The 27076-nt window shown below is 43.4% G+C and overlaps 1 protein-coding gene across 1 annotated transcript; it reads left to right on the forward strand.

Moving 5' to 3' along the window:
* The first annotated feature begins 8553 nt into the window (after positions 1-8553).
* Positions 8554-16566, forward strand: LOC139394294 (NLR family CARD domain-containing protein 3-like). The gene is given in 9 exon segments (XM_071142319.1): positions 8554-8636; positions 8902-8986; positions 9116-9344; positions 9715-11521; positions 11807-11980; positions 14147-14320; positions 15092-15265; positions 15561-15607; positions 15993-16566. Coding segments are annotated over 9 exon segments (3285 nt in total). The 5' UTR covers positions 8554-8568; the 3' UTR covers positions 16520-16566.
* The last annotated feature ends 10510 nt before the right edge of the window (positions 16567-27076 follow it).

Raw genomic sequence — 27076 nt, forward strand, 5'->3', positions numbered from 1 at the left:
CTATTAGTTCTATTGAGCTCCGTGGAACCAACTCACCTTCTGAACGTTCTTCTTCCCAGCTCATTGTTCTGCGTCACAATGGCAGCTTCACTATTGTATCAATGACACCTGCCGGCAGGCTGACGGCATTAAGCTTGAACGCTGACGTCAGGTATCTTATATTAACAGGGTTACAGCTACTTGGTGAGCGTGATCACTGTTCGCCTGGATACACCTTGTGGTGACCCATAGTGCTAAACCTTAAACCTTTTCTGGTCATGGTTAACCATATTTGTTTTCAGAAAAAGGTATACCACCTAACTAAAACGTATGTCCCTGTCCTCTTTTTCAATTTAAACAGCCAGAATCATTTTTTTTTAATTAATTGAGTGAAAGCTGCGCAGGTTCACTGAGTTAGAAAACAAATGGAAAGGTCTAGCTCATTGATTTGTAGATCTGATGCAGTTGCAACTTCAGATTATGAGCCAAGCAGGTGTCGTGAATTAGTTATGTAGTACCTACAGAAGGCCACAGGGAGGAGCAAGAGAGCTATAAACCCATACTGTTTTTTACCTTAAAATCCCTCAACCTAACAATCAATCAAATGTATTTTTAAAGCCCTTCTTACATCAGCATCTAACCCTACGTATCACCTATTTTAGCATTAACCTGAACCCTAATTATTTTAGAAACTGTTTTAGTAATAATATTATGTTAGTAAATACCATTATAGTACTAAATAGCACTGAATATTTTGTTAATCAAAACCTGTCTCAGCATTTTGCTGTTTTTGTTTTGTTATTTTATTATATTTATTATTGTAAGGCAGAACACTTGATAAACAAGCCACGTGTTTTATTTTTCAAATGTGGTTTGAACTGTGTGACCAAGTAACCTCTATGTGAAAGTCTAGAAATTGGCGTGGGAAAGATGGGGCAGGTTTGAGATCTAAGGAATTAACCAGAAAAATACCCTTTATTTCTCAGCTGCCCCACCAACGTCTGTAGGTGAATTAATAACTTTTAATTGCTAAATATTTCCAATAGATGGCAGCATAAGACCACGAAGAATCAGTTATAGGCTACAAGCAGCAATATGATGGACCATGAAGCATCAGTTATAGGCTACAAGCAGCAATATGATGGACCATGAAGCATCAGTTATAGTCTACAAGCAGCAATATGATGGACCATGAAGCATCAGTTATAGGCTACAAGCAGCAATATGATGGACCATGAAGCATCAGTTATAGTCTACAAGCAGCAATATGATGGACCATGAAGCATCAGTTATAGGTTATAGTCTACAAGCAGCAATATGATGGACCATGAAGCATCAGTTATAGTCTACAAGCTGCAATATGATGGACCACTAAGCATCAGTTATAGGCTACAAGCAGCAATATGATGGACCATGAAGCATCAGTTATAGTCTACAAGCAGCAATATGATGGACCATGAAGCATCAGTTATAGGCTACAAGCAGCAATATGATGGACCATGAAGCATCAGTTATAGGCTACAAGCAGCAATATGATGGACCATGAAGCATCAGTTATAGGCTACAAGCAGCAATATGATGGACCATGAAGCATCAGTTATAGGCTACAAATCAAAATCAAATCAAATCAAATGTATTTATATAGCCCTTCGTACATCAGCTGATATCTCAAAGTGCTGTACATAAACCCAGCCTAAAACCCCAAACAGCAAGCAATGCAGGTGTAGAAGCACGGTGGCTAGGAAAAACTCCCTAGAAAGGCCAAAACCTAGGAAGAAACCTAGAGAGGAACCAGGCTATGTGGGGTGGCCAGTCCTCTTCTGGCTGTGCCGGGTGGAGATTATAACAGAACATGGCCAAGATGTTCAAATGTTCATAAATGACCAGCATGGTCGAATAATAATAAGGCAGAACAGTTGAAACTGGAGCAGCAGCACAGCCAGGTGGACTGGGGACAGCAAGGAGTCATCATGTCAGGTAGTCCTGGGGCATGGTCCTAGGGCTCAGGTCCTCCGAGAGAGAGAAAGAGAGAAGGAGAGAATTAGAGAACGCACACTTAGATTCACACAGGACACCGAATAGGACAGGAGAAGTACTCCAGATATAACAAACTGACCCTAGCCCCCCGACACATAAACTACTGCAGCATAAATACTGGAGGCTGAGACAGGAGGGGTCAGGAGACACTGTGGCCCCATCCGAGGACACCCCCGGACAGGGCCAAACAGGAAGGATATAACCCCACCCACTTTGCCAAAGCACAGCCCCCACAACACTAGAGGGATATCTTCAACCACCAACTTACCATCCTGAGACAAGGCTGAGTATAGCCCACAAAGACCTCCGCCACGGCACAACCCAAGGGGGGGGGGGGGGGGGCGCCAACCCAGACAGGATGACCACATCAGTGACTCAGCCCACTCAGGTGACGCACCCCCTCCAGGGACGGCATGAGAGAGCCCCAGTAAAGCCAGTGACTCAGCCCCTGAATAGGGTTAGAGGCAGAGAATCCCAGTGGAAAGAGGGGAACCGGCCAGGCAGAGACAGCAAGGGCGGTTCGTTGCTCCAGAGCCTTTCCGTTCACCCTCCCACTCCTGGGCCAGACTACACTCAATCATATGACCCACTGAAGAGATGAGTCTTCAGTAGAGACTTAAAGGTTGAGACCGAGTTTGCGTCTCTGACATGGGTAGGCAGACCGTTCCATAAAAATGGAGCTCTATAGGAGAAAGCCCTGCCTCCAGCTGTTTGCTTAAAAATTCTAGGGACAATTAGGAGGCCTGCGTCTTGTGACCGTAGCGTACGTGTAGGTATGTACGGCAGGACCAAATCAGAGAGATAGGTAGGAGCAAGCCCATGTAATGCTTTGTAGGTTAGCAGTAAAACCTTGAAATCAGCCCTTGCATTGACAGGAAGCCAGTGTAGAGAGGCTAGCACTGGAGTAATATGATCAAATTTTTTGGTTCTAGTCAGGATTCTAGCAGCCGTATTTAGCACTAACTGAAGTTTATTTAGTGCTTTATCCGGGTAGCTGGAAAGTAGAGCATTGCAGTAGTCTAACCTGGAAGTGACAAAAGCATGGATTAATTTTTCTGCATCATTTTTGGACAGAACGTTTCTGATTTTTGCAATGTTACGTAGATGGAAAAAAGCTGTCCTTGAAATGGTCTTGATATGTTCTTCAAAAGAGAGATCAGGGTCCAGAGTAACGCCGAGGTCCTTCACAGTTTTATTTGAGACGACTGTACAACCATTAAGATTAATTGTCAGATTCAACAGAAGATCTCTTTGTTTCTTGGGACCTAGAACAAGCATCTCTGTTTTGTCCGAGTTTAAAAGTAGAAAGTTTGCAGCCATCCACTTCCTTATGTCTGAAACACATTCTTCTAGCAAGGGCAATTTTGGGGCTTCACCATGTTTAATTGAAATGTACAGCTGTGTGTCATCCGCATAGCAGTGAAAGTTAACATTATGTTTTCGAATGACATCCCCAAGAGGTAAAATATATAGTGAAAACAATAGTGGTCCTAAAACGGAACCTTGAGGAACACCGAAATTTACAGTTGATTTGTCAGAGGACAAACCATTCACAGAGACAAACTGATATCTTTCCGACAGATAAGATCTAAACCAGGCCAGAACTTGTCCGTGTAGACCAATTTGGGTTTCCAATCTCTCCAAAAGAAGGTGGTGATCGATGGTATCAAAAGCAGCACTAAGGTCTAGGAGCACGAGGACAGATGCAGAGCCTCGGTCCGATGCCATTAAAATGTCATTTACCACCTTCACAAGTGCCGTCTCAGTGCTATGATGGGGTCTAAAACCAGACTGAAGCATTTCGTATACATTGTTTGTCTTCAGGAAGGCAGTGAGTTGTTGCGCAACAGCCTTTTCTAAAATTTTTGAGAGGAATGGAAGATTCGATATAGGCCGATAGTTTTTTATATTTTCTGGGTCAAGGTTTGGCTTTTTCAAGAGAGGCTTTATTACTGCCACTTTTAGTGAGTTTGGTACACATCCGGTGGATAGAGAGACGTTTATTATGTTCAACATAGGAGGGCCAAGCACAGGAAGCAGCTCTTTCAGTAGTTTAGTTGGAATAGGGTCCAGTATGCAGCTTGAAGGTTTAGAGGCCATGATTATTTTCATCATTGTGTCAAGAGATATAGTACTAAAACACTTGAGCGTCTCTCTTGATCCTAGGTCCTGGCAGAGTTGTGCAGACTCAGGACAACTGAGCTTTGAAGGAATACGCAGATTTAAGGAGGAGTCCGTAATTTGCTTTCTAATAATCATAATCTTTTCCTCAAAGAAGTTCATGAATTTATCACTGCTAAAGTGAAAGTCATCCTCTCTTGGGGAATGCTGCTTTTTAGTTAGCTTTGCGACAGTATCAAAAAGGAATTTTGGATTGTTCTTATTTTCCTCAATTAAGTTAGAAAAATAGGATGATCGAGCAGCAGTAAGGGCTCTTCGGTACTGCACAGTACTGTCTTTCCAAGCTAGTCGGAAGACTTCCAGTTTGGTGTGGCGCCATTTCCGTTCCAATTTTCTGGAAGCTTGCTTCAGAGCTCGGGTATTTTCTGTGTACCAGGGAGCTAGTTTCTTATGAGAAATGTTTTTAGTTTTTAGGGGTGCAACTGCATCTAGGGTATTGCGCAATGTTAAATTGAGTTCCTCAGTTAAGTGGTTAACTGATTTTTGTCCTCTGGCGTCCTTGGGTAGACAGAGGGAATCTGGAAGGACATCAAGGAATCTTTGTGTTGTCTGTGAATTTATAGCACGACTTTTGATGATCCTTGGTTGGGGTCTGAGCAGATTATTTGTTGCAATTGCAAACGTAATAAAATGGTGGTCCGATAGTCCAGGATTATGAGGAAAAACATTAAGATCCACAACATTTATTCCATGGGACAAAACTAGGTCCAGCGTATGACTGTGACAGTGAGTGGGTCCAGAGACATGTTGGACAAAACCCACTGAGTCGATGATGGCTCCGAAAGCCTTTTGGAGTGGGTCTGTGGACTTTTCCATGTGAATATTAAAGTCACCAAAGATTAGAATATTATCCGCTATGACTACAAGGTCCGATAGGAATTCAGGGAACTCAGTGAGGAACGCTGTATATGGCCCAGGAGGCCTGTAAACAGTAGCTATAAAAAGTGATTGAGTAGGCTGCATAGATTTCATGACTAGAAGCTCAAAAGACGAAAACGTCATTTTTTTTTTTGTAAATTGAAATTTGCTATCGTAAATGTTAGCAACACCTCCGCCTTTGCGGGATGCACGGGGGATATGGTCACTAGTGTAGCCAGGAGGTGAGGCCTCATTTAACACAGTAAATTCATCAGGCTTAAGCCATGTTTCAGTCAGGCCAATCACATCAAGATTATGATCAGTGATTAGTTCATTGACTATAATTGCCTTTGAAGTAAGGGATCTAACATTAAGTAGCCCTATTTTGAGATGTGAGGTATCATGATCTCTTTCAATAATGACAGGAATGGAGGTGGTCTTTATCCTAGTGAGATTGCTAAGGCGAACACCGCCATGTTTAGTTTTGCCCAACCCAGGTCGAGGCACAGACACCGTCTCAATGGTGATAGCTGAGCTGACTACACTGACTGTGCTAGTGGCAGACTCCACTATGCTGGCAGGCTGGCTAACAGCCTGCTGCCTGGCCTGCACCCTATTTCATTGTGGAGCTAGAGGAGTTAGAGCCCTATCTATGTATCAAGCAGCAATATGATGGACCATGAAGCATCAGTTATAGGCTACAAGCTGCAATATGATTGACATAAAATAGCATACAACCACAGCCTATATGTCCCATGATTTTCTAAAATGGTCACTCATGACTTTAGTTAGCTATATATCTCATATTAGGGCTGTGTTGCTTTTGGGAGAGAAAAAAAAGTGACTATAGCAGGTATTGAATCCCAGGTACAGTGCCTTGCGAAAGTATTCGGCCCCCTTGAACTTTGCGACCTTTTGCCACATTTCAGGCTTCAAACATAAAGATATAAAACTGTATTTTTTTGTGAAGAATCAACAACAAGTGGGACACAATCATGAAGTGGAACGACATTTATTGGATATTTCAAACTTTTTGAAGCCTGAAATGTGGCAAAAGGTCAAAGTTCAAGGGGGCCGAATACTTTCGCAAGGCACTGTAAATAATCACCAGTCAGAACCTCAACCTTAGTATAATACATTATAAAAAATCACCTTAATATCTGATATTGCGAGTAAACAACCTCGGAATAGAAAAGACAGAGTGCAACTTCCAGCCCTCCAATAAATGACATCACACAACCCTAGCAGTTAGCAAATAGCACATGTTCCACCGGGATTCAAACCAGCCACCTTCAGGCCACGGGTCCAACTCCTTAGCCACTGGGTGAAAACCTGAGTTAATCTTGGGGAATAAGCATGAGTTAATCTGCCAAAATGAAGACAAAATGCTATACCTGGTATCACTTGTTATACATAAATATTATACATAATTATAATACATAAATCATTGCCAAAAGCACAAGACTTACTGTTACATGTCCGTCTATATTATTAATGGATTGATCATATCAAATATCAAAACATTATTTTGATCTGCTCCAAAACAATTACATGTGGCTCAGGAACCACTGACTCACTGCATTATTCTATAGTATTATCAAGACACCTGCTGTTAACATTTAACTACTTAGGACACCTGCTGTTACCTCTTAACTACTTATGACACCTGCTGTTAACTCTTAACTACTTAGGACACCTGCTGTTAACTCTTAACTACTTATGACACCTGCTGTTAACTCTTAACTACTTAGGACACCTGCTGTTAACTCTTAACTACTTAGGACAGCTCACGAGGTGTCCTAAATATCTGCCGACTAGGTGGGTAGGTAACTTAGGTAATGGGTAGGTAACTAGGTAATTTATACCCATAAGTGTAAAATGTCTTTATTCTCAGCACTTATACGACCAATTTTCTACTCTGAGACACTTTGTGGATGTGGTCCCTGATCTCAACATATTGTTATAAAAAAAACAGAATGTTTGTTTTACATAATAATAAAAAATGAATATTACTAATGTAACCCACTGTAAAGACTGGGTTTAGTTGATTGTGTTGCACTGATCATGTCTGTGTTCTGGAACTGTCCGCGTCCCCGTACAGAACTGTCCGCGTCCCCGTACAGAACTGTCCGCGTCCCCGTACAGAACTGTCCGCGTCCCCGTACAGAACTGTCCGCGTCCCCGTACAGAACTGTCCGCGTCCCCGTACAGAACTGTCCGCGTCCACGTTCGGTGTGGCGCCAAGCCGGTTACGCGCAGAGTGGACTCGGTACAGCTCGGTAAGCTAGCTAGCTACTCTACCAGCAGCATCCGAGTTATCCTAGCTACTCGGTACAGCTCGGTAAACTAGCTAGCTACTCTACCAGCAGCATCCTAGTTACCATAGCTACCACTACATCATCACCGGCTGTCTGCATTTCTTGTGGACCGATGGAGCTCCCCGGTTCTTTCTTCCACCTGTTAAATCCCGGTGAGGCTTCTCCTTCTCTCGTTGACGGATGCTGGCTGCCTCTGTCCGGTTGTCCTCTCTTCACTAGATGGACGGTAACTTTAGTGTTTAACCCGTCTGTGTCCAAGGACCGAACTTTTGAATATTATTTTCAGGGCGCCTCAATAGCAGGTATTGAACCCCGGGTAAATAATCACTAGTCAGAACATCAACCTCAGTATACATTCATTATAAAAATCATCTTAATATCTGATATTGTGAGTAAACAACCTTGAGTGCGTCTTCCAGCCCTCCAATAAATTACATCATTCAACCCTCCCGGTTAGTACATTTACCTCAACATGCCCCCGGAGAAGGCAGAGTAACGACACCAGCCTTTTAGCGGGGCTGACAGACTGACTACAACGCTCGCGACGCTAAATTAATCTCGTTATTAAAAATGACACACTGCTCTCGCGAACTGGAAGTCGGTTCTATTTGTGATGCATCTCCTCATTGGTTTATAGAAGCAGGTACCCACGTGCCATCTCCTCATTGGTTTATAGAAGCAGGTACCCACGTGCCATCTCCTCATTGGTTTATAGAAGCAGGTACCCACGTGCCATCTCTTCATTGGTTTATAGAAGCAGGTACCCACGTGGCATCTCCTCATTGGTTTATAGAAGCAGGTACCCACGTGCCATCTCTTCATTGGTTTATAGAAGCAGGTACCCACGTGCCATCTCCTCATTGGTTTATAGAAGCAGGTACCCACGTGCCATCTCCTCATTGGTTTATAGAAGCAGGTACCCACGTGCCATCTCTTCATTGGTTAATAGAAGCAGGTACCCACGTGCCATCTCCTCATGTAGCAAAAAAACATAAAATAAACATAGCTTCTTTAAACAATAAAAGCTAATTTATGAACATTTCTGAAAAGTGATATATAGCGTTATGGAATGAAACTCTTCTTATGTTTCCCCATCTGAGCTCAGAGTAGATGAGAGACGTAATGTTTGTCTCTGTTGTGTTGAAGACCAATCAAGCAGGAGAGACCAGCCTCCCCTGTTCCCAGCTGTGTGTCCATGAAGAGTGACCAGTCTATGCATCAACCTATATGGTTTAGAAAGGGAGACTTTTCTACTGAACAAAGGTAAGAAGAACTCATGGGTCCTTTTCAGTGAGTTAAACAACACTGTCTCTAGTCATTTCTCCTCTCCCACTTTCCCATTTATTGTTGTTGTTTTCATAATCCATAGGCTAATCATTTTGTCCATTTGCAAAGTCCTAAAACAATATTAAACAAACAGAACATTCCCTCCCTGTGTGTGTGTGCATCTGTGTGTGTGTGTGTGTGTGTGTGTGTGTGTGTGTGTACTCCCTGGATGAGGAGATGTAATCTCATGTTTTGTCCACAGAAACCAACAGGAGAGATCAGAGTCAGAGATTCTCAGTGGTCAGTCTTCCCAGAGTCATCAAACAGACCTGGCCTCCATATTCAGTGTATGTGGTCCTGTTATGTACATTTGTTTTTGTTTACCTCAAGTAAAGTTGATCTGTCAATCATTCATTAAAGTGTTGATGAGAAAGCATTTATTCTCTTGCTTAACTTAGTTACTTGATTTATTTCAGTTGCTTGAAGAGAAAATTATGACATTTGTGAAGAACGAGCTGAAGATGTTCAAGAGGATTCTTAGTCCAGAACTCCCAGAAGGCTTTGAGAGTCAGAAGCAGGAAAAGGAAGTGGTGGATGCTAAAGATGAGAAGCAGGAGAGCAGTGCCAGAGAGGGGGCTCTGAAGATCACACTGCACATCCTGAGGAAAATGAACCAGAAGGAGCTTGCTGACACACTGGAGAAATGTAAGAGCTGTCTGCCTCATGATGAATGCTGTTTTATAACATTTAAAAGCTGTAGCTAAAGTACAGCTAAAGTAGCTGTGTAACTCAATGATATTGTAGCAGCCTTAACACAACACCTAGTCAAGTAGCAGCAGGGATGTGTTGTGGTGATTCATTTAGAGAGAGAGAGAGACAACATTAATAATACCATCAATAATACCAATAATAATATAATCAGTCACACCAGTCTGTAATGCATTATGAAAACATTTACACATTTTTACAGTCAGTTAAGAGAATAAATTATTATAATGTCAAACTTTATAACAGTCCTACAATAGTGTAGGCATTAAAACAGACGTAATATTAATATCCTCTGTGTTATTTATTCATTCAGATGAGCTTGCTGTGATTTGCCAACGTGAACTCAAATCTAATCTAAAGAAGAAGTTTCAATGTGTATTTGAGGGGATCGCTAAACAAGGAAACCCAACAATTCTCAATAAGATCTACACAGAGCTCTACATCACAGAGGGTGGAACAGGAGAGGTCAATAATGAACATGAGCTGAGACAGATTGAGACAACAACCAGGAAACAAGCAAGACCAGAGACTGCAATCAAATGTAACGACATCTTCAAACCCTTAACTGGACAAGACAAACCTATCAGAACTGTGCTGACAAAGGGAGTCGCTGGCATTGGAAAAACAGTCTCTGTGCAGAAGTTCATTCTGGACTGGGCTGAAGGAAAAGCAAATCAGGATGTCCAATTTGTATTTTCATTCCCTTTTCGGGAGCTGAATTTGATGAAAGGGGACAAACACACTTTCATTGAACTTCTTAATCACTTCTCAATGGAAACCAAACAATCAAGAATCTCCATCTACAACAAGTACAAAGTTCTGTTCATCTTTGATGGTCTGGATGAGTGCCGACTGCCCCTAGACTTCCAGAAGAACAAGATCTGTTGGGACGTCACAGAGTCAACCTCAGTGGATGTTCTGCTGACAAATCTCATCAAGGGAAATCTGCTTCCCTCTGCTCTCCTCTGGATAACTACCCGACCTGCAGCAGCCAATAAGATCCCTTCAGGGTGTGTTGACCAGGTGACAGAGGTATGAGGGTTCAATGACCCACAGAAGGAGGTGTACTTCAGGAAGAGATTCAGTGATGAGAACCTGGCCAGCAGAATCATCTCACACATAAAGACATCAAGAAGCCTCCACATCATGTGCCACATTCCAGTCTTCTGTTGGATTTCTGCAACAGTCCTTGAACACATGCTGAAACATAAGAGAGAAGAGATTCCCAAGACTCTGACTGAGATGTACACACACCTTGTGGTGTTTCATACCAAACAGAAGAATGAAAAGTATCTTGGGAAAGAAGAGACAGGTCCCCACTGGAATAAAGAGAGCATTCTGTCACTGGGAAAACTGGCTTTTCAACAGCTTGTGAAAGGCAATCTGATTTTCTATGAAGAAGACCTGAAAGAGGCTGGCATTGATGTCAATGAAGCCTCAGTGTACTCAGGATTGTGCACACAGCTCTTTAAAGAGGAATGCGGGCTGTACCAGGACAAGGTGTACTGCTTTGTTCATCTGAGCATTCAGGAGTTTCTGGCTGCTGTATATGTGTTCCTCTCATTCATCAACAACAATGAGAATCTAATGGACAAAACACAGTCAAAGTCCAGTATCTTTTCTTCGCTGTTCAGAGAGAAGCCTAAAGTTACTGAAGTTACTTTCTACAAGAGTGCTGTGGATAAAGCCTTACAAAGTGAGACAGGAAACTTGGACCTTTTCCTCCGCTTCCTTCTGGGCCTCTCACTGGAGTCCAATCAGAAGCACTTACGAGGTCTACTGACAAAGACAAGAAGCAGCTCACAGAGCCATGAAGAAACAGTCAAGTACATCAAGGAGAAGATCAGGGAGAATCCCTCTCCAGAGAGGAGCATCAATCTGTTCCACTGTCTGAATGAACTGAATGACCATTCTCTAGTGGAGGAGATCCAAAGATACCTGAGCTCAGGAAGTCTCTCAAAACCCAACCTGTCACCTGCACAGTGGTCAGCTCTGGTCTTTGTGTTGCTGACTTCAGAAAAGGAGCTGGATGTGTTTGACCTGAAGAAATACTCCAGATCAGAGGAAGGTCTTCTGAGGCTGCTGCCAGTGGTCAAAGCCTCCAGAGCTGTTCTGTGAGTAAATAAAATGACATTTAAGAACTAATCATCAGGAAGAAATATTCAGTTTAGAGAAAAATATGTTTTATAATATGTAAATAATATTATATTGAAAAACATATTGAATAAATTCATTGGTTTTCACATTAGTATAACAATATGACCATACAATTCTAGGAAAAGGTAGATGAATCTATATGTTCTTTGAGAGAATAAACCAAATGCATCTGCCATTGTCCTTCTACACTACTGGTGTTAAATTAACAGTGTGTTTGTGAAGTCATGATGATCTCTTTGCAGGCTGTCAGGCTGTGGAGTCACAGAGGAAGGCTGTACTTCTCTGGTCTCAGCTCTGAAGTCAAACCCCTCACACCTGAGAGAGCTGGACCTGAGTAACAATGACCTGAAGGATTCAGGAGTGAAGCTGCTCTCTGCTGGACTGGGGAATCCCCACTGTAAACTGGAGACTCTGAGGTCAGTATTCCTGTAGTTGGTCAACAAGTGATAACTGTTCACCAGAAACGCATGTGTTTACCAGACACACATAGTCCACACCATATGTGTTTGGACAGTGAAGCATACAGTTTTAAATGTGGTGCTTTGCTTCAGCATTTTGGATTTGAGATACAATGTTTCATATTAGCGGACAGTAAATAATGTCACCTTTTATTTTAGGTTAATTAATGCTCTGCTCGTTAAGAAAGGAGTTATGTATCCATTTACTTTATGTATCTCCCATTTAAAGAAGTCTTAATAATTTTGACAAATTAATTTTGTGACAAACAACAACGTCATAATAGTTTGGATGAATTAAAGTAGTCATACGTTTAGTATTTTGTCCCATATTCCATGCCTGCAGTGATTACATCAAGCTTGTGATTCTACAAACTTGTTGAATTAATTTGCAGTTTGTCTTGGTTGTGTTTTGGATGTTTTTCCTAATATAAACTGAATGGTGAATAATGTCCTGTCCTGTCATTTTGGAGTCACTTCACTTGTATTGTCAGTAAGAATAGAAGATGTTTCTGAACACTTCTACATTCATGTGGATGCTACTATGATGATGAATAATCAGGAATGAATCGAGAATAATGATGAATGAGAAAGTTACAGAAGAACAAAGATCAGACCCCCTCTGTTATTGGTAATGGTGAGAGGTTAGCATGTTTTGTTGTAGTCTCTGTTATTGGTAATGGTGAGAGGTTAGCATGTTTTGTTGTAGTCTCTGTTATTGGTAATGGTGAGAGGTTAGCATGTTTTGTTGTAGTCTCTGTTATTGGTAATGGTTAGAGGTTAGTATGTTTTGTTGTAGCCTCTGTTATTGGTAATGGTGAGAGGTTAGCATGTTTTGTTGTAGCCTCTGTTATTGGTAATGGTGAGAGGTTAGCATGTTTTGTTGTAGCCTCTGTTATTGGTAATGGTGAGAGGTTAGCATGTTTTGTTGTAGCCTCTGTTATTGGTAATGGTGAGAGGTTAGCATGTTTTGTTGTAGCCTCTGTTATTGGTAATGTTGAGAGGTTAGCATGTTTTGTTGTAGCCTCTGTTATTGGTAATGGTGAGAGGTTAGCATGTTTTGTTGTAGTCTCTGTTATTGGTAATGGTGACTCACTGTCTCCTCACTGTCTAAATAGATATGGTGTGGACTGTCTACTCAATACAATCTAAATCTGATACCTCACTGTCTAAATAGATATGGTGTGGACTGTATACTCAATACAATCTAAATCTGATACCTCACTGTCTAAATAGATATGGTGTGGACTGTTTACTCAATACAATCTAAATCTGATTCCTCACTGTCTAAATAGATATGGTGTGGACTGTATACTCAATACAATCTAAATCTGATACCTCACTGTCTAAATAGATATGGTGTGGACTGTATACTCAATACAATCTAAATCTGATACCTCACTGTCTAAATAGATATGGTGTGGACTGTATACTCAATACAATCTAAATCTGATACCTCACTGTCTAAATAGATATGATGTGGACTGTATACTCAATACAATCTAAATCTGATTCCTCACTGTCTAAATAGATATGGTGTGGACTGTTTACTCAATACAATCTAAATCTGATACATCACTGTCTAAATAGATATGGTGTGGACTGTATACTCAATACAATCTAAATCTGATACCTCACTGTCTAAATAGATATGGTGTGGACTGTATACTCAATACAATCTAAATCTGATACCTCACTGTCTAAATAGATATGGTGTGGACTGTATACTCAATACAATCTAAATCTGATACCTCACTGTCTAAATAGATATGGTGTGGACTGTATACTCAATACAATCTAAATCTGATACCTCACTGTCTAAATAGATATGGTGTGGACTGTATACTCAATACAATCTAAATCTGATACCTCACTGTCTGTCTTCTGACTGATACTGCTTTTTAAACTGGTCTGGTCAGTCTACTATAATATTTGTACTATACATGTTTCTATCTGCAGGCAATACTTTGATCATTTGTCATTTTTTATGATGATACACTATTTTATGAATAGATATGGAAGGTTTCAGGACACTGATATATCTGAATATGTTGAAAAAATATACTGCCACTATTTTCACCACCAAAGAATATCAGTGTGATTTTAATATGATTTGACTCTTTGCAGGCTGTCAGGCTGTCTAGTCACAGAGGAAGGCTGTGCATCTCTGGTCTCAGCTCTGAGGTCAAACCCCTCACACCTGAGAGAGCTGGACCTGAGTAACAATGACCTGAAGGATTCAAGAGTGAAGCTGCTCTCTGCTGGACTGGGGAATCCCCACTGTAAACTGGAGACTCTGAGGTCAGTATTCCTGTAGTTGGTCAACAAGTGATAACTGTTCACCAGATCCACATGTGTTTACCAGACACACATAGTCCACACCATATGTGTTTGGACAGTGAAGCTTACAGTTTTAAATGTGGTGCTCTGCTCCAGCATTTTGGATTTGAGATAGAATGTTTCATATTAGGAGACAGTACAGAATGTCACCTTTTATTTGAGGTTAAAGGTGAGAGGTTAGTATGTTTTGTTGTAGCCTCTGTTATTGGTAATGGTGAGAGGTTAGTATGTTTTGTTGTAGCCTCTGTTATTGGTAATGGTGAGAGGTTAGCATGTTTTGTTGTAGTCTATGTTATTGGTAATGGTGAGAGGTTAGCATGTTTTGTTGTAGTCTATGTTATTGGTAATGGTGAGAGGTTAGCATGTTTTGTTGTAGTCTCTGTTATTGGTAATGGTGAGAGGTTAGTATGTTTTGTTGTAGTCTCTGTTATTGGTAATGGTAAGAGGTTAGCATGTTTTGTTGTAGCCTCTGTTATTGGTAATGGTGAGAGGTTAGTATGTTTTGTTGTAGCCTCTGTTATTGGTAATGGTGAGAGGTTAGCATGTTTTGTTGTAGCCTCTGTTATTAGAAACTTGTTATCTAATCACTTAGACATAAGATTAAGCCTGTCTGTCTTCTGACTGATATTGCTTTAAACGGTTCAGTCTGCTCAAATATTTGTACATTTTTCTCTGTCACTATTTTCACCAAAGAATATCAGTGTGATTTTAATATGATTTGACTCTTTGCAGGCTGTCAGGCTGTCTAGTCAGAGAGGAAGGCTGTGCTTCTCTGGTCTCAGCTCTGATGTCAAACCCCTCACACCTGAGAGAGCTGGACCTGAGCTACAATCACCCAGGAGACTCAGGAGTCAGACTGCTCTCTGCTGGACTGGAGGATCCACACTGCAGACTGAAGAAACTCAAGTATGTGGAGGGTTTATGTCAATGTTCATATCAGACATGTTTGACTTATCACAAAAGTTAAGACAAACATTCTAATCACCACTTGGACAAAGTTATATGCTGTGTGTGTGTGTGTGTGTGTGTGTGTGTGTGTGTGTGTGTGTGTGTGTGTGTGTGTGTGTGTGTGTGTGTGTGTGTGTGTGTGTGTGTGTGTGTGTGTGTGTGTGTGTGTGTGTGTGTGTGTGTGCGTGCGTGCGTGCGTGTGAGTTCAGGTGTATCCCTCAATGACTGTCTGTTCTTCTGCTTACCGCTACAGTGTGGAACATGGTGGAGAGAACAGAATGAAACCTGGACTTAGAAAATGTGAGTGTTGACTGCTGTGAAGAATATGACTAAGAATAAGTCTTAATTCAAGTTAAGTCAAAGTCAAAGACCACCATCATTACTTACTTGGTCATATTAAATATCAGCTGTAGTTCTACAGAAGCAGAAATCAGGGACACCAAAGTTTACAAAGAGTTGCGTTGACAATGTGTGTGTGTGTGTGTGTGTGTGTAATTAATGGGAATAAGTGTGTTTTATATTACCATACAGTATAACATATGATCATTCAACAAGTCTCAAGTTACCTTAACTTCTCCTTTTGATACCTAGAAACATCTACATTTAATGAATTAGTGAAAAGTGAGTTAACATTCTAATGTGAATGATGATGATTTCTAATATTGTGTCTGGTTTCATCCATCAGATGTCTGTGATCTCACACTGGACCCAAACACAGTAAACAGACACCTCTCTCTGTCTGAGGAGAACAGAAAGGTGACATGGAGGAGAGAGAAGCAGCCGTATCCTGATCTCCCAGAGAGATTTGAGGACTGTAGACAAGTGCTGTGTAGAGAGGGTCTGACTGGGCGCTGTTACTGGGAGGGAGAGTGGAGTGGGAGAGGGGCTGATATAGGAGTGACATATAAAGGAATCAGCAGGAGAGGAGGGGGTAACGACTGTTGTCTTGGATACAATGACAAGTCCTGGAGTCTGTTCTGCTCTGACAACAGTTACTCTGCCTGTCACAATAAGGATTCCACTACCATAGACGTCCCCTCCTCCAGCTCCCACAGAGTAGGAGTGTATCTGGACTGGCCAGCCGGCACTCTGTCCTTCTATAGAGCCTCCTCTGACACACTGACCCACCTGATCACATTCACCTCCACATTCACTGAGCCCCTCTATCCAGGGTTTGGGCTTTGTTATGAAGACTCCTCAGTGTCCCTGTAAATAATAAAATAATAACCTGACACACACACACACACACACACTGGAAACACACAAACATTGGACACGCACCCATACACACACTGGACCGACACACACACACTGGTCACACTCACATAAACACACACTGGAAACACACACACACACTGGACACACACACACACTGGACAAAAACACACACACTGGGCAAAGACACACACACTGGGCAAAGACACACACAGGACACACACACACACTGGACAGACACACAAAGAACACACACACACACACTGGACACACACTCACACACACACTGGTCACACACTGGACACACACACACACTGGACACACACACACTGAACACACTGGACTCACAAACACACACACACACTGAACCAAAAACACACATACACACACTGGAAAAACACACACACACACACACACACGCTGGACACAAACACACACACACTGAACACACACACACACACACACTGGACACACACACACACGCTGGACACAAACACACACACACTGGACAAACACACACACACTGAACACACAATGAACACACACACACTGAACACACACACTGGACAAACACACACACTGGACACACACACACACACACACTGGACACACACACACACACTGAACACACACACACTGGACAAACACACACACACACACACACACACAATTGGACTCACAAACACACTGGACAAACACACACACTGGACAAACACAAACACACACACACGCTGGACACAGACACACACACACACTGAACACACACACACACACACGCTAGACACACACACACACACACTGGACACACACACACACTGAACACACACACACACACACTGAACACACACACACACACACACACACACACACACTGGACACACACACACTGAACACATACACACACACACACTGGACTCAGAAACACACACACACATACTGGACACAGACACACACACACACTGAACACACACACACACGCTAGACACACACACACACACACTGGACACACACACACACTGGACAAACACACACACACACTGGACAAACACACACACACACACACACACTGGACAAACAAAATCACACACACACACACACTGGACACACAAACACACACTGGACACACACACACACACTGGACTCACACACACACACCGGACAAATACACACACGCTGGACAAACACACACACTGGACTCAGAAACACACACACACACACACACTGGACACACACACGCACGCTAGACACAAACACACACACTGGACTGGTTGAAACAAGAAAAGCCTGTTAATTGTGAAAACAGTTTGTTTATTGATTTAACGTTTCCTCTGTCAGGTTGATGTTAACCTGCGACTGGTTGAAACAAGAAAAGGCTGTTAATTGTGAAAACAGTTTGTTTATTGATTTAACGTTTCCTCTGTCAGGTTGATGTTAACCTGCGACTGGTTGAAACAAGAAAAGGCTGTTAATTGTGAAAACAGTTTGTTTATTGATTTAACATTTCCTCTGTCAGGTTGATGTTAACCTGCGACTGGTTGAAACATGAAACAAATATGAAATGAAATACAAAACAATTAAATATGTGGAATAGAATTAAACAAATTGTACAATTAGTACAACAGAGTGTTGTGATGCAGGGTCACTATAGCAACAGAGTGTTGCGATGCAGGGTTACTATAGCAACAGAGTGTTGTGATGCAGGGTTACTATAGCAACAGAGTTCTCTCTGCTCTATCTGCTCTCTCTGTTCTCTGCTCTCTGCTTTGCTGCTCTCTCGCTCTCTCTCTCTCTGCTCCCTCTCTCTCTCCCACACACTGTTCTCTCTCTGCTCTATCTCTCTCCCAACTCTCTGCTCTCTCTCTCTCCCACACTCTCTGCTGTCTCTCTCTGCTCTCTCTCTCTCCCACACTCTGCTCTCTCTATGCTCTCTCTCTCTCCCACACTCTGCTCTCTCTCTCTCCCACACTTTCTGCTCTCTCCCACACTTTCTGCTCTCTCCCACACTTTCTGCTCTCTCCCACACTTTCTGCTCTCTCCCATACTTTCTGCTCTCTCTATCTCTCTCTATCTTAACAGTGGTGCAGTTTGGACAATCTCCACTTGATGGCAGTGTTAAACCAGAAGTGATGAAAACAACATCACTGCAGAGAGAGAGAGTCTAATATACTGATATACAGTAACATTCAGAAAGTATTCAGACCAGAGAGAGAGAGAGAGAGAGAGAGTCTAATATACTGATATACAGCAACATTCAGAAAGTATTCAGACCAGAGAGAGAGAGAGTCTAATATACTGATATACAGCAACATTCAGAAAGTATTCAGACCAGAGAGAGAGAGAGTCTAATATACTGATATACAGTAACATTCAGAAAGTATTCAGACCAGAGAGAGAGAGAGAGAGAGAGAGAGAGTCTAATATACTGATATACAGCAACATTCAGAAAGTATTCAGACCAGAGAGAGAGAGTCTAATATACTGATATACAGTAACATTCAGAAAGTATTCAGACCAGAGAGAGAGAGAGTCTAATATACTGATATACTGATATACAGCAACATTCAGAAAGTATTCAGACCCCTTGACTTTTTACACATTTTGTCATGTTACAGCCTTATTCTAAAATGGATTAAATGTGTTTTTCCCCTCATCAATCTACACAAAATAACCCAGAATTACAAAGCAGAAACGGTTCACTTTATGTGTCAACATTTTCATTAAAAAAAACTTAGATTCACAGAGGGCGAGTAGAGAGTCAGAACAGAGGGAAAGAGAGAGAGAGGGAGGGTAGAAAGTCAGAACAGAGGGAAAGAGAGAGAGAGGGACGCAACGTTAATTATTTATGAAAATCGCAAATGAAATGAAATAAATATATTAACTCACAAGCTTAGCCTTTTGTTAACAACACTGTCATCTCAGATTTTCAAAATATGCTTTTCAACCATAGCTACACAAGCATTTGTGTAAGAGTATTGATAGCCTAGCATAGCATTAAGCCTGGCATTCAGCAGGCAACATTTTCACAAAAACAAGAAAAGCATTCAAATAAAATAATTTACCTTTGAAGAACTTCAGATGTTTTCAATGACGAGACTCTCAGATAGATAGCAAATGTTCATTTTTTCCAAAAATATTATTTGTGTAGGAGAAATCGCTCCGTTTTGTTCATCACGTTTGGCTAAGAATTTTTTTTGAAAATGCAGTCTCTACAACGCCAAACTTTTTACCAAATTAACTCCATAATATCGACAGAAACATGGCAAACGTTGTTTAGAATCAATCCTCAAGGTGTTTTTCACATATCTATTCGATGGTAAATCATTCGTGGCAGTTGGGTTTCTCCTCGGAAACAAATGGAAAAATACCACAGCTGGAGATTACGCAATAATTGCGACGGAGGACACCAAGCGAGCACCTGGTAGATGTAGTCTAAAATGGTGAATCTTCCAATGATATGCCTACAAATATGTCACAATGCTGCAGACACCTTGGGGAAACGACAGAAAGTCTAAGCTCATTCGTGACCCATTCACAGCCATATAAGGAGTCATTGGAACACAGCGCCTTCAAAATCTGGGGCATTTCCTGTTTGAAATTTCATCTTGGTTTCGCCTGTAGCATCAGTTCTGTGGCACTCACAGACAATATCTTTGCAGTTTTGGAAACGTCAGAGTGTTTTCTTTCCAAAGCTGTCAATTATATGCATAGTCGAGCATCTTTTCGTGACAAAATATCGCGCTTAAAACGGGAACGTTTTTTTTATCCAATAATGAAATACTGCCCCCAGAGTTCCAAGAAGTTAAACATTAAGTTTAGCCCCTCAGTATGAATGGTTAAGGTTTGGGATAGAGTTTAAACATTAAGATTAGGGCCTCATTATGAATGGTTAAGGTTTGGGATAGAGTTTAAACATTAAGTTTAGCCCCTCAGTATGAATGGTTAAGGTTTGGTTGGGATAGAGTTTAAACATTAAGTTTAGCCCCTCATTATGAATGGTTAAGGTTTGGGATAGAGTTTAAACATTACGTTTAGGGCCTCATTATGAATGGTTAAGGTTTGGGATAGAGTTTAAACATTACGTTTAGGGCCTCATTATGAATGGTTAAGGTTTGGGATAGAGTTTAAACATTAAGTTTAGCCCCTCATTATGAATGGTTAAGGTTTGGGATAGAGTTTAAACATTACTGAGTCACTGGAGGGAAAGATGAACAATTAAACAAGGTCTGAAAATAAAAGCTATTAATATATACTGTAACCCACCAATGAGAGAAGAAACATTCTGTTTATACCTCCTCTCCACCAATGAGAGAGGAAACATTCTGTTCTAACTCCTCTCCACCATTGAGAGAGGGAACATTCTGTTCTACCCCTCTCCACCAATGAGAGAGGAAACATTCTGTTTATACCTCCTCTCCACCAATGAGAGAGGAAACATTCTGTTCTACCTCCTCTCCACCAATGAGAGAGGGAACATTCTGTTTATACCTCCTCTCCACCAATGAGAGAGGAAACATTCTGTTTATACCTCCTCTCCACCAATGAGAGAGGAAACATTCTGTTCTACCTCCTCTCCACCAATGAGAGAGGGAACATTCTGTTTATACCTCCTCTCCACCAATGAGAGAGGAAACATTCTGTTTATACCTCCTCTCCACCAATGAGAGAGGAAACATTCTGTTCTACCTCCTCTCCACCAATGAGAGAGGGAACATTCTGTTTATACCTCCTCTCCACCAATGTGAGAGGAAACATTCTGTTCTACCTCCTCTCCACCAATGAGAGAGGAAACATTATGTTTATAACTCCTCTCCACCAATGAGAGAGGAAACATTCTGTTTATACCTCCTCTCCACCAATGAGAGAGGAAACATTCTGTTCTAACTCCTCTCCACCAATGAGAGAGGAAACATTCTGTTCTAACTCCTCTCCACCAATGAGAGAGGAAACATTCTGTTCTCTCTCTGTCTCTCTCTGTCTCTCCCTCACACAGAGAGCAGCAGACAGGGTATAGATAGATAGATGAGACAGTGGGACTCCCTGTAGTCAGTCTGTCTCTGTCTCTCTCTGTCTCTCCCTCACACAGAGAGCAGCAGACAGGGTATAGATAGATAGATGAGACAGTGGGACTCCCTGTAGTCTGTCTCTCTCTGTCTCTCCCTCACACAGAGAGCAGCAGACAGGGTATAGATAGATAGATGAGACAGTGGGACTCCCTGTAGTCTGTCTCTCTCTGCCTCTCCCTCACACAGAGAGCAGCAGACAGGGTATAGATAGATAGATGAGACAGTGGGACTCCCTGTAGTCTGTCTCTCTCTGCCTCTCCCTCACACAGAGAGCAGCAGACAGGATATAGATAGATAGATGAGACAGTGGGACTCCCTGTAGTCTGTCTCTCTCTGTCTCTCCCTCACACAGAGAGCAGCAGACAGGATATAGATAGATAGATGAGACAGTGGGACTCCCTGTAGTCTGTCTCTCTCTGTCTCTCTCTGTCTCTCCCTCACACAGAGAGCAGCAGACAGGGTATAGATAGATAGATGAGACAGTGGGACTCCCTGTAGTCTGTCTCTCCCTCACACAGAGAGCAGCAGACAGGATATAGATAGATAGATGAGACAGTGGGACTCCCTGTAGTCTGTCTCTCTCTGTCTCTCTCTGTCTCTCCCTCACACAGAGAGCAGCAGACAGGATATAGATAGATAGATGAGACAGTGGGACTCCCTGTAGTCTGTCTCTCTCTGTCTCTCCCTCACACAGAGAGCAGCAGACAGGATATAGATAGATAGATGAGACAGTGGGACTCCCTGTAGTCTGTCTCTCTCTGTCTCTCCCTCACACAGAGAGCAGCAGACAGGGTATAGATAGATAGATGAGACAGTGGGACTCCCTGTAGTCTGTCTCTCTCTGTCTCTCTCTGTCTCTCCCTCACACAGAGAGCAGCAGACAGGGTATAGATAGATAGATGAGACAGTGGGACTCCCTGTAGTCTGTCTCTCTCTGTCTCTCCCTCACACAGAGAGCAGCAGACAGGGTATAGATAGATAGATGACAGTGGGACTCCCTGATCTGACATTTTATCAGTCATTACGTTTTGGAACAAAGCAAATATTTTTCTCATGTTGACTTTCATATGAGACAAAAATAATGGTGTTCCTGGAAAAAAGTTCCAGTCGCCAGGATTCCATCTAGACACCGTTGCCCTAGAGCACACAAAAAACTATACATACCTCGGCCTAAACATCAGCGCCACAGGTCACTTCCACAGAGATGTGAACGATCTGAGAGACAAGGCAAGTGAAGGACAGACACCATTGTAAATACAACCCATATTTATGTTGATTTATTTTCCCTTTTGTACTTTAACTATTTGCACATCGTTACAACACTGTATATATATATATATATATATATATATATATAATATTACATTTGAAATGTCTGTGAGTGTAATGTTTACTGTTCATTGGTTATGTTTACTTGCCTTGGCAACATTATCATATGTTTCCCATGACAATAAGGCCCTTGGGGGAGGAGAGAGAGATGGGATGTCACAGAAGATCAGGTCACCACGGGGGGTGACAACGTCAAGCTGGGGAACTCAGATCTGCTGATCTGCGGACAAACGCAACAACAGCCCCATTGCCATGGATCCTGACGGGCTCCGTCTGATAGGCCGGTGACACGGTAGTCCAGGCAACGCTGTCTCTTCATGGAACACCCAGAGTTCCACAGGTCCTACATCTAAAGGTCAGTAATGTTCCAAGGGTTCTAAGTGTAGATTTCATGCTCTCATATGGTTCTAAATGCTCAGTTCCAAGGGTTCTAAGTGTAGATTTCATGCTCTCATATGGTTCTAAATGCTCAGTTCTAAGGGTTCTAAGTGTAGATGTCATGCTCTCATATGGTTCTAAATGCTCTGTTCTAAGGGTTCTAAGTGTAGATGTCATGCTCTCATATGAAAAACTGATGATCTTAGACAGTATTGGGTAGCTGGGGAAGACCCTGCTGTTCTGTGTGTGTGTGTGTGTGTGTGTTCTGAGGCCACGGCAGAACTGCTTCAGAGTACAGTTAAACCATGTGACCTCTGACCCTGGTCGACCAATCGGCAGCCTCAGAAATTTAGAACCACCCTGGACTGCCTGCAGAGACAGTCTAACTCTATTAATAGAAAGGTCATTTAATCCAGAGGAGAGAAAAAGAGGAGGAGGAGGAGAGAGGGGGGAGAGGATGGGAGGAGAAGTGGAGAGGAGAAGAGGAGGAGGACAGAACAGGAGAGAGGGGGGAGAGGAGAAGAGGAGGAGGACAGAACAGGAGAGAGGGGGAGAGGATGGGAGGAGAGGAGAAGAGGAGGAGGACAGAACAGGAGAGAGGGGAGAGGATGGGAGGAGAAGTGGAGAGGAGGAGGACAACAGGAGAGATGGGGAGAGGATGGGAGGAGAAGTGGAGAGGAGGACAACAGGAGAGAGGGGGAGAGGATGGGAGGAGAATTGGTTAGGAGAGGAGGAGGAGGACAGAACAGGAGAGAGGGGGAGAGGATGGGAGGAGAGGAGAAGAGGAGGAGGACAGAACAGGAGAGAGGGGGAGAGGATGGGAGGAGAGGAGAAGAGGAGGAGGAGGAGGAGAAGAGGAGGAGGACAGAACAGGAGAGAGGGGGAAAGGATGGGAGGAGAGGAGAAGAGGAGAGGATAAGAGGAGGAGGACAGAACAGGAGAGAGGGGGGAGAGGATGGAAGGAGAAGAGGAGGAGGAGGACAACAGGAGAGAGGGGGGAGAGGATGGAAGGAGAAGAGGAGGAGGAGGACAGAACAGGAGAGAGGGGGGAGAGGATGGGAGGAGAGGAGAAGAGGAGGAGGACAGAACAGGAGAGAGGGGGAGAGGATGGGAGGAGAAGTGGAGAGGAGGAGGACAACAGGAGAGATGGGGAGAGGATGGGAGGAGAAGTGGAGAGGAGGACAACAGGAGAGAGGTGGGGAGAGGATGGGAGGAGAATTGGTTAGGAGAAGAGGAGGAGGACGGAACAGGAGAGAGGGGGGAGAGGATGGGAGGAGAGGAGAAGAGGAGAGGAGAAGAGGAGGAGGACAGAACAGGAGAGAGGGGGAGAGGATGGGAGGAGAAGTGGAGAGGAGGAGGACAACAGGAGAGATGGGGAGAGGATGGGAGGAGAAGTGGAGAGGAGGACAACAGGAGAGAGGTGGGGAGAGGATGGGAGGAGAATTGGTTAGGAAAAGAGGAGGAGGACAGAACAGGAGAGAGGGGGAAAGGATGGGAGGAGAGGAGAAGAGGAGAGGAGAAGAGGAGGAGGACAGAACAGGAGAGAGGGGGAGAGGATGGGAGGAGAGGAGAAGAGGAGGAGGAGGAGGAGGAGGACAGAACAGGAGAGAGGGGGAAAGGATGGGAGGAGAGGAGAAGAGGAGAGGAGAAGAGGAGGAGGACAGAACAGGAGAGAGGGGGAGAGGATGGAAGGAGAAGAGGAGGAGGAGGACAACAGGAGAGAGGGGGGAGAGGATGGAAGGAGAAGAGGAGGAGGAGGACAGAACAGGAGAGAGGGGGAGAGGATGGGAGGAGAGGAAAAGAGGAGGAGGACAGAACAGGAGAGAGGGGGGAGAGGATGGGAGGAGAAGTGGAGAGGAGGAGGACAACAGGAGAGATGGGGAGAGGATGGGAGGAGAAGTGGAGAGGAGGACAACAGGAGAGAGGGGGGAGAGGATGGGAGGAGAATTGGTTAGGAGAAGAGGAGGAGGACGGAACAGGAGAGAGGGTGAGAGGATGGGAGGAGAAGTGGAGAGGAGAAGAGGAGGAGGACAACAGGAGAGAGGAGGTAGAGGATGGGAGGAGAAGTGGAGAGGAGAGGAGGACAGAACAGGAGAGAGGGGGAGAGGATGGGAGGAGAAGTGGAGAGGAGGAGGACAACAGGAGATAGGGGGGAGAGGATTGGAGGACAGAACGGGGGAGAGGAGGAGAGGATTTGAGGAGAAGTGGAGAGGAGAGGAAGAGGAGGACAGAACACGGGAGAGGAGGAGAGGATTGGAGGAGAAGTGGAGAGGAGAGGAAGAGGAGGACAACAGGGGAGAAGAGGAGGGGAAGGCAAAGATTAATGACTTAACTTTCATGTATTTTTAGTTCCACTGGTCTTCTCTCTCTCTCTCTCTCTATTTCTCTCGCTCTAAATGTTTTTCTCTCTCTCTACCTCTGTCTCTTTTCTTCTTATCTCTCTCTCTCTCTCTCTCTCTCTCTCTCTCTCTCTCTCTCTCGCCCCTCTTATTCAATATCTTTAAATGCAGCAATCAGCAGACCAGGATTCCCTGGACAGAGCTGCTAAGAGAACGAGGGAGGGATGGGAAGTGTGTGTGTGTGTGTGTGTGTGTGTGTGTGTGTGTGTGTGTGTGTGTGTGTGTGTGTGTCTGTGTGTGCGTGTGTGATACATAGTGTTTAGACTCCTGTGTTAAAGGAAGGCCGACCTAAAAATAGGAAAACCGTCTGGTAATATTCCCAAAAAACAGAAGACCCCTGGACCATTCTGTCTCTATAGTCCCTGGACCATTCTGTCTCTATAGTCCCTGGACCTGGACCATTCTGTCTCTATAGTCCCTGGACCATTCTGTCTCTATCTCTATAGTCCCTGGACCTGGACCATTCTGTCTCTACAGCCCCTGGACCATTCTGTCTCTACAGCCCCTGGACCATTCTGTCTCTATAGTCCCTGGACCGTTCTGTCTCTATAGTCCCTGGACCACTCTGTCTCTATAGTCCCTGGACCCTTCTGTCTCTATAGTCCCTGGACCATTCTGTCTCTATTACCCCTGGACCATTCTGTCTCTATAGTCCCTGGACCATTCTGTCTTTACAGCCCCTGGACCATTCTGTCTCTATAGTCCCTGGACCTGGACCATTCTGTCTCTATAGTCCCTGGACCATTCTGTCTCTATAGTCCCTGGACCATTCTGTCTCTATAGTCCCTGGACCTGGACCATTCTGTCTCTACAGCCCCTGGACCATTCTGTCTCTATAGTCCCTGGACCATTCTGTCTCTATAGTCCCTGGACCATTCTGTCTCTATAGTCCCTGGACCATTCTGTCTCTATAGTCCCTGGACCATTCTGTCTCTATAGTCCCTGGACCATTCTGTCTCTATAGTCCCTGGACCATTCTGCCTCTATAGTCCCTGGCCCATTCTGTCTCTATAGTCCCTGGACCATTCTGTCTCTATTGTCCCTGGACCATTCTGTCTCTATAGTCCCTGGACCATTCTGTCTCTATAGTCCCTGGACCATTCTGTCTCTATAGTCCCTGGACCATTCTGTCTCTTCTAACAGAACTGTCTCTATAGTCCCTGGAACATTCTGCCTCTATAGTCCCTGGACCATTCTGTCTCTATAGTCCCTGGACCATTCTGTCTCTATAGTTCCTGGACCATTCTGTCTCTATAGCCCCTGGACCATTCTGTCTCTATAGCACCTGGACCATTCTGTCTCTTCTAACAGAAATGTCTAGATAGTCCCTGGACCATTATGTCACTATAGTCCCTGGACCATTCTGTCTCTGAAGTCCCTTTACC

The sequence above is a fragment of the Oncorhynchus clarkii genome, unplaced genomic scaffold (assembly GCF_045791955.1).
Source record: "Oncorhynchus clarkii lewisi isolate Uvic-CL-2024 unplaced genomic scaffold, UVic_Ocla_1.0 unplaced_contig_1648_pilon_pilon, whole genome shotgun sequence".
NCBI lineage: Eukaryota > Metazoa > Chordata > Actinopteri > Salmoniformes > Salmonidae > Oncorhynchus > Oncorhynchus clarkii.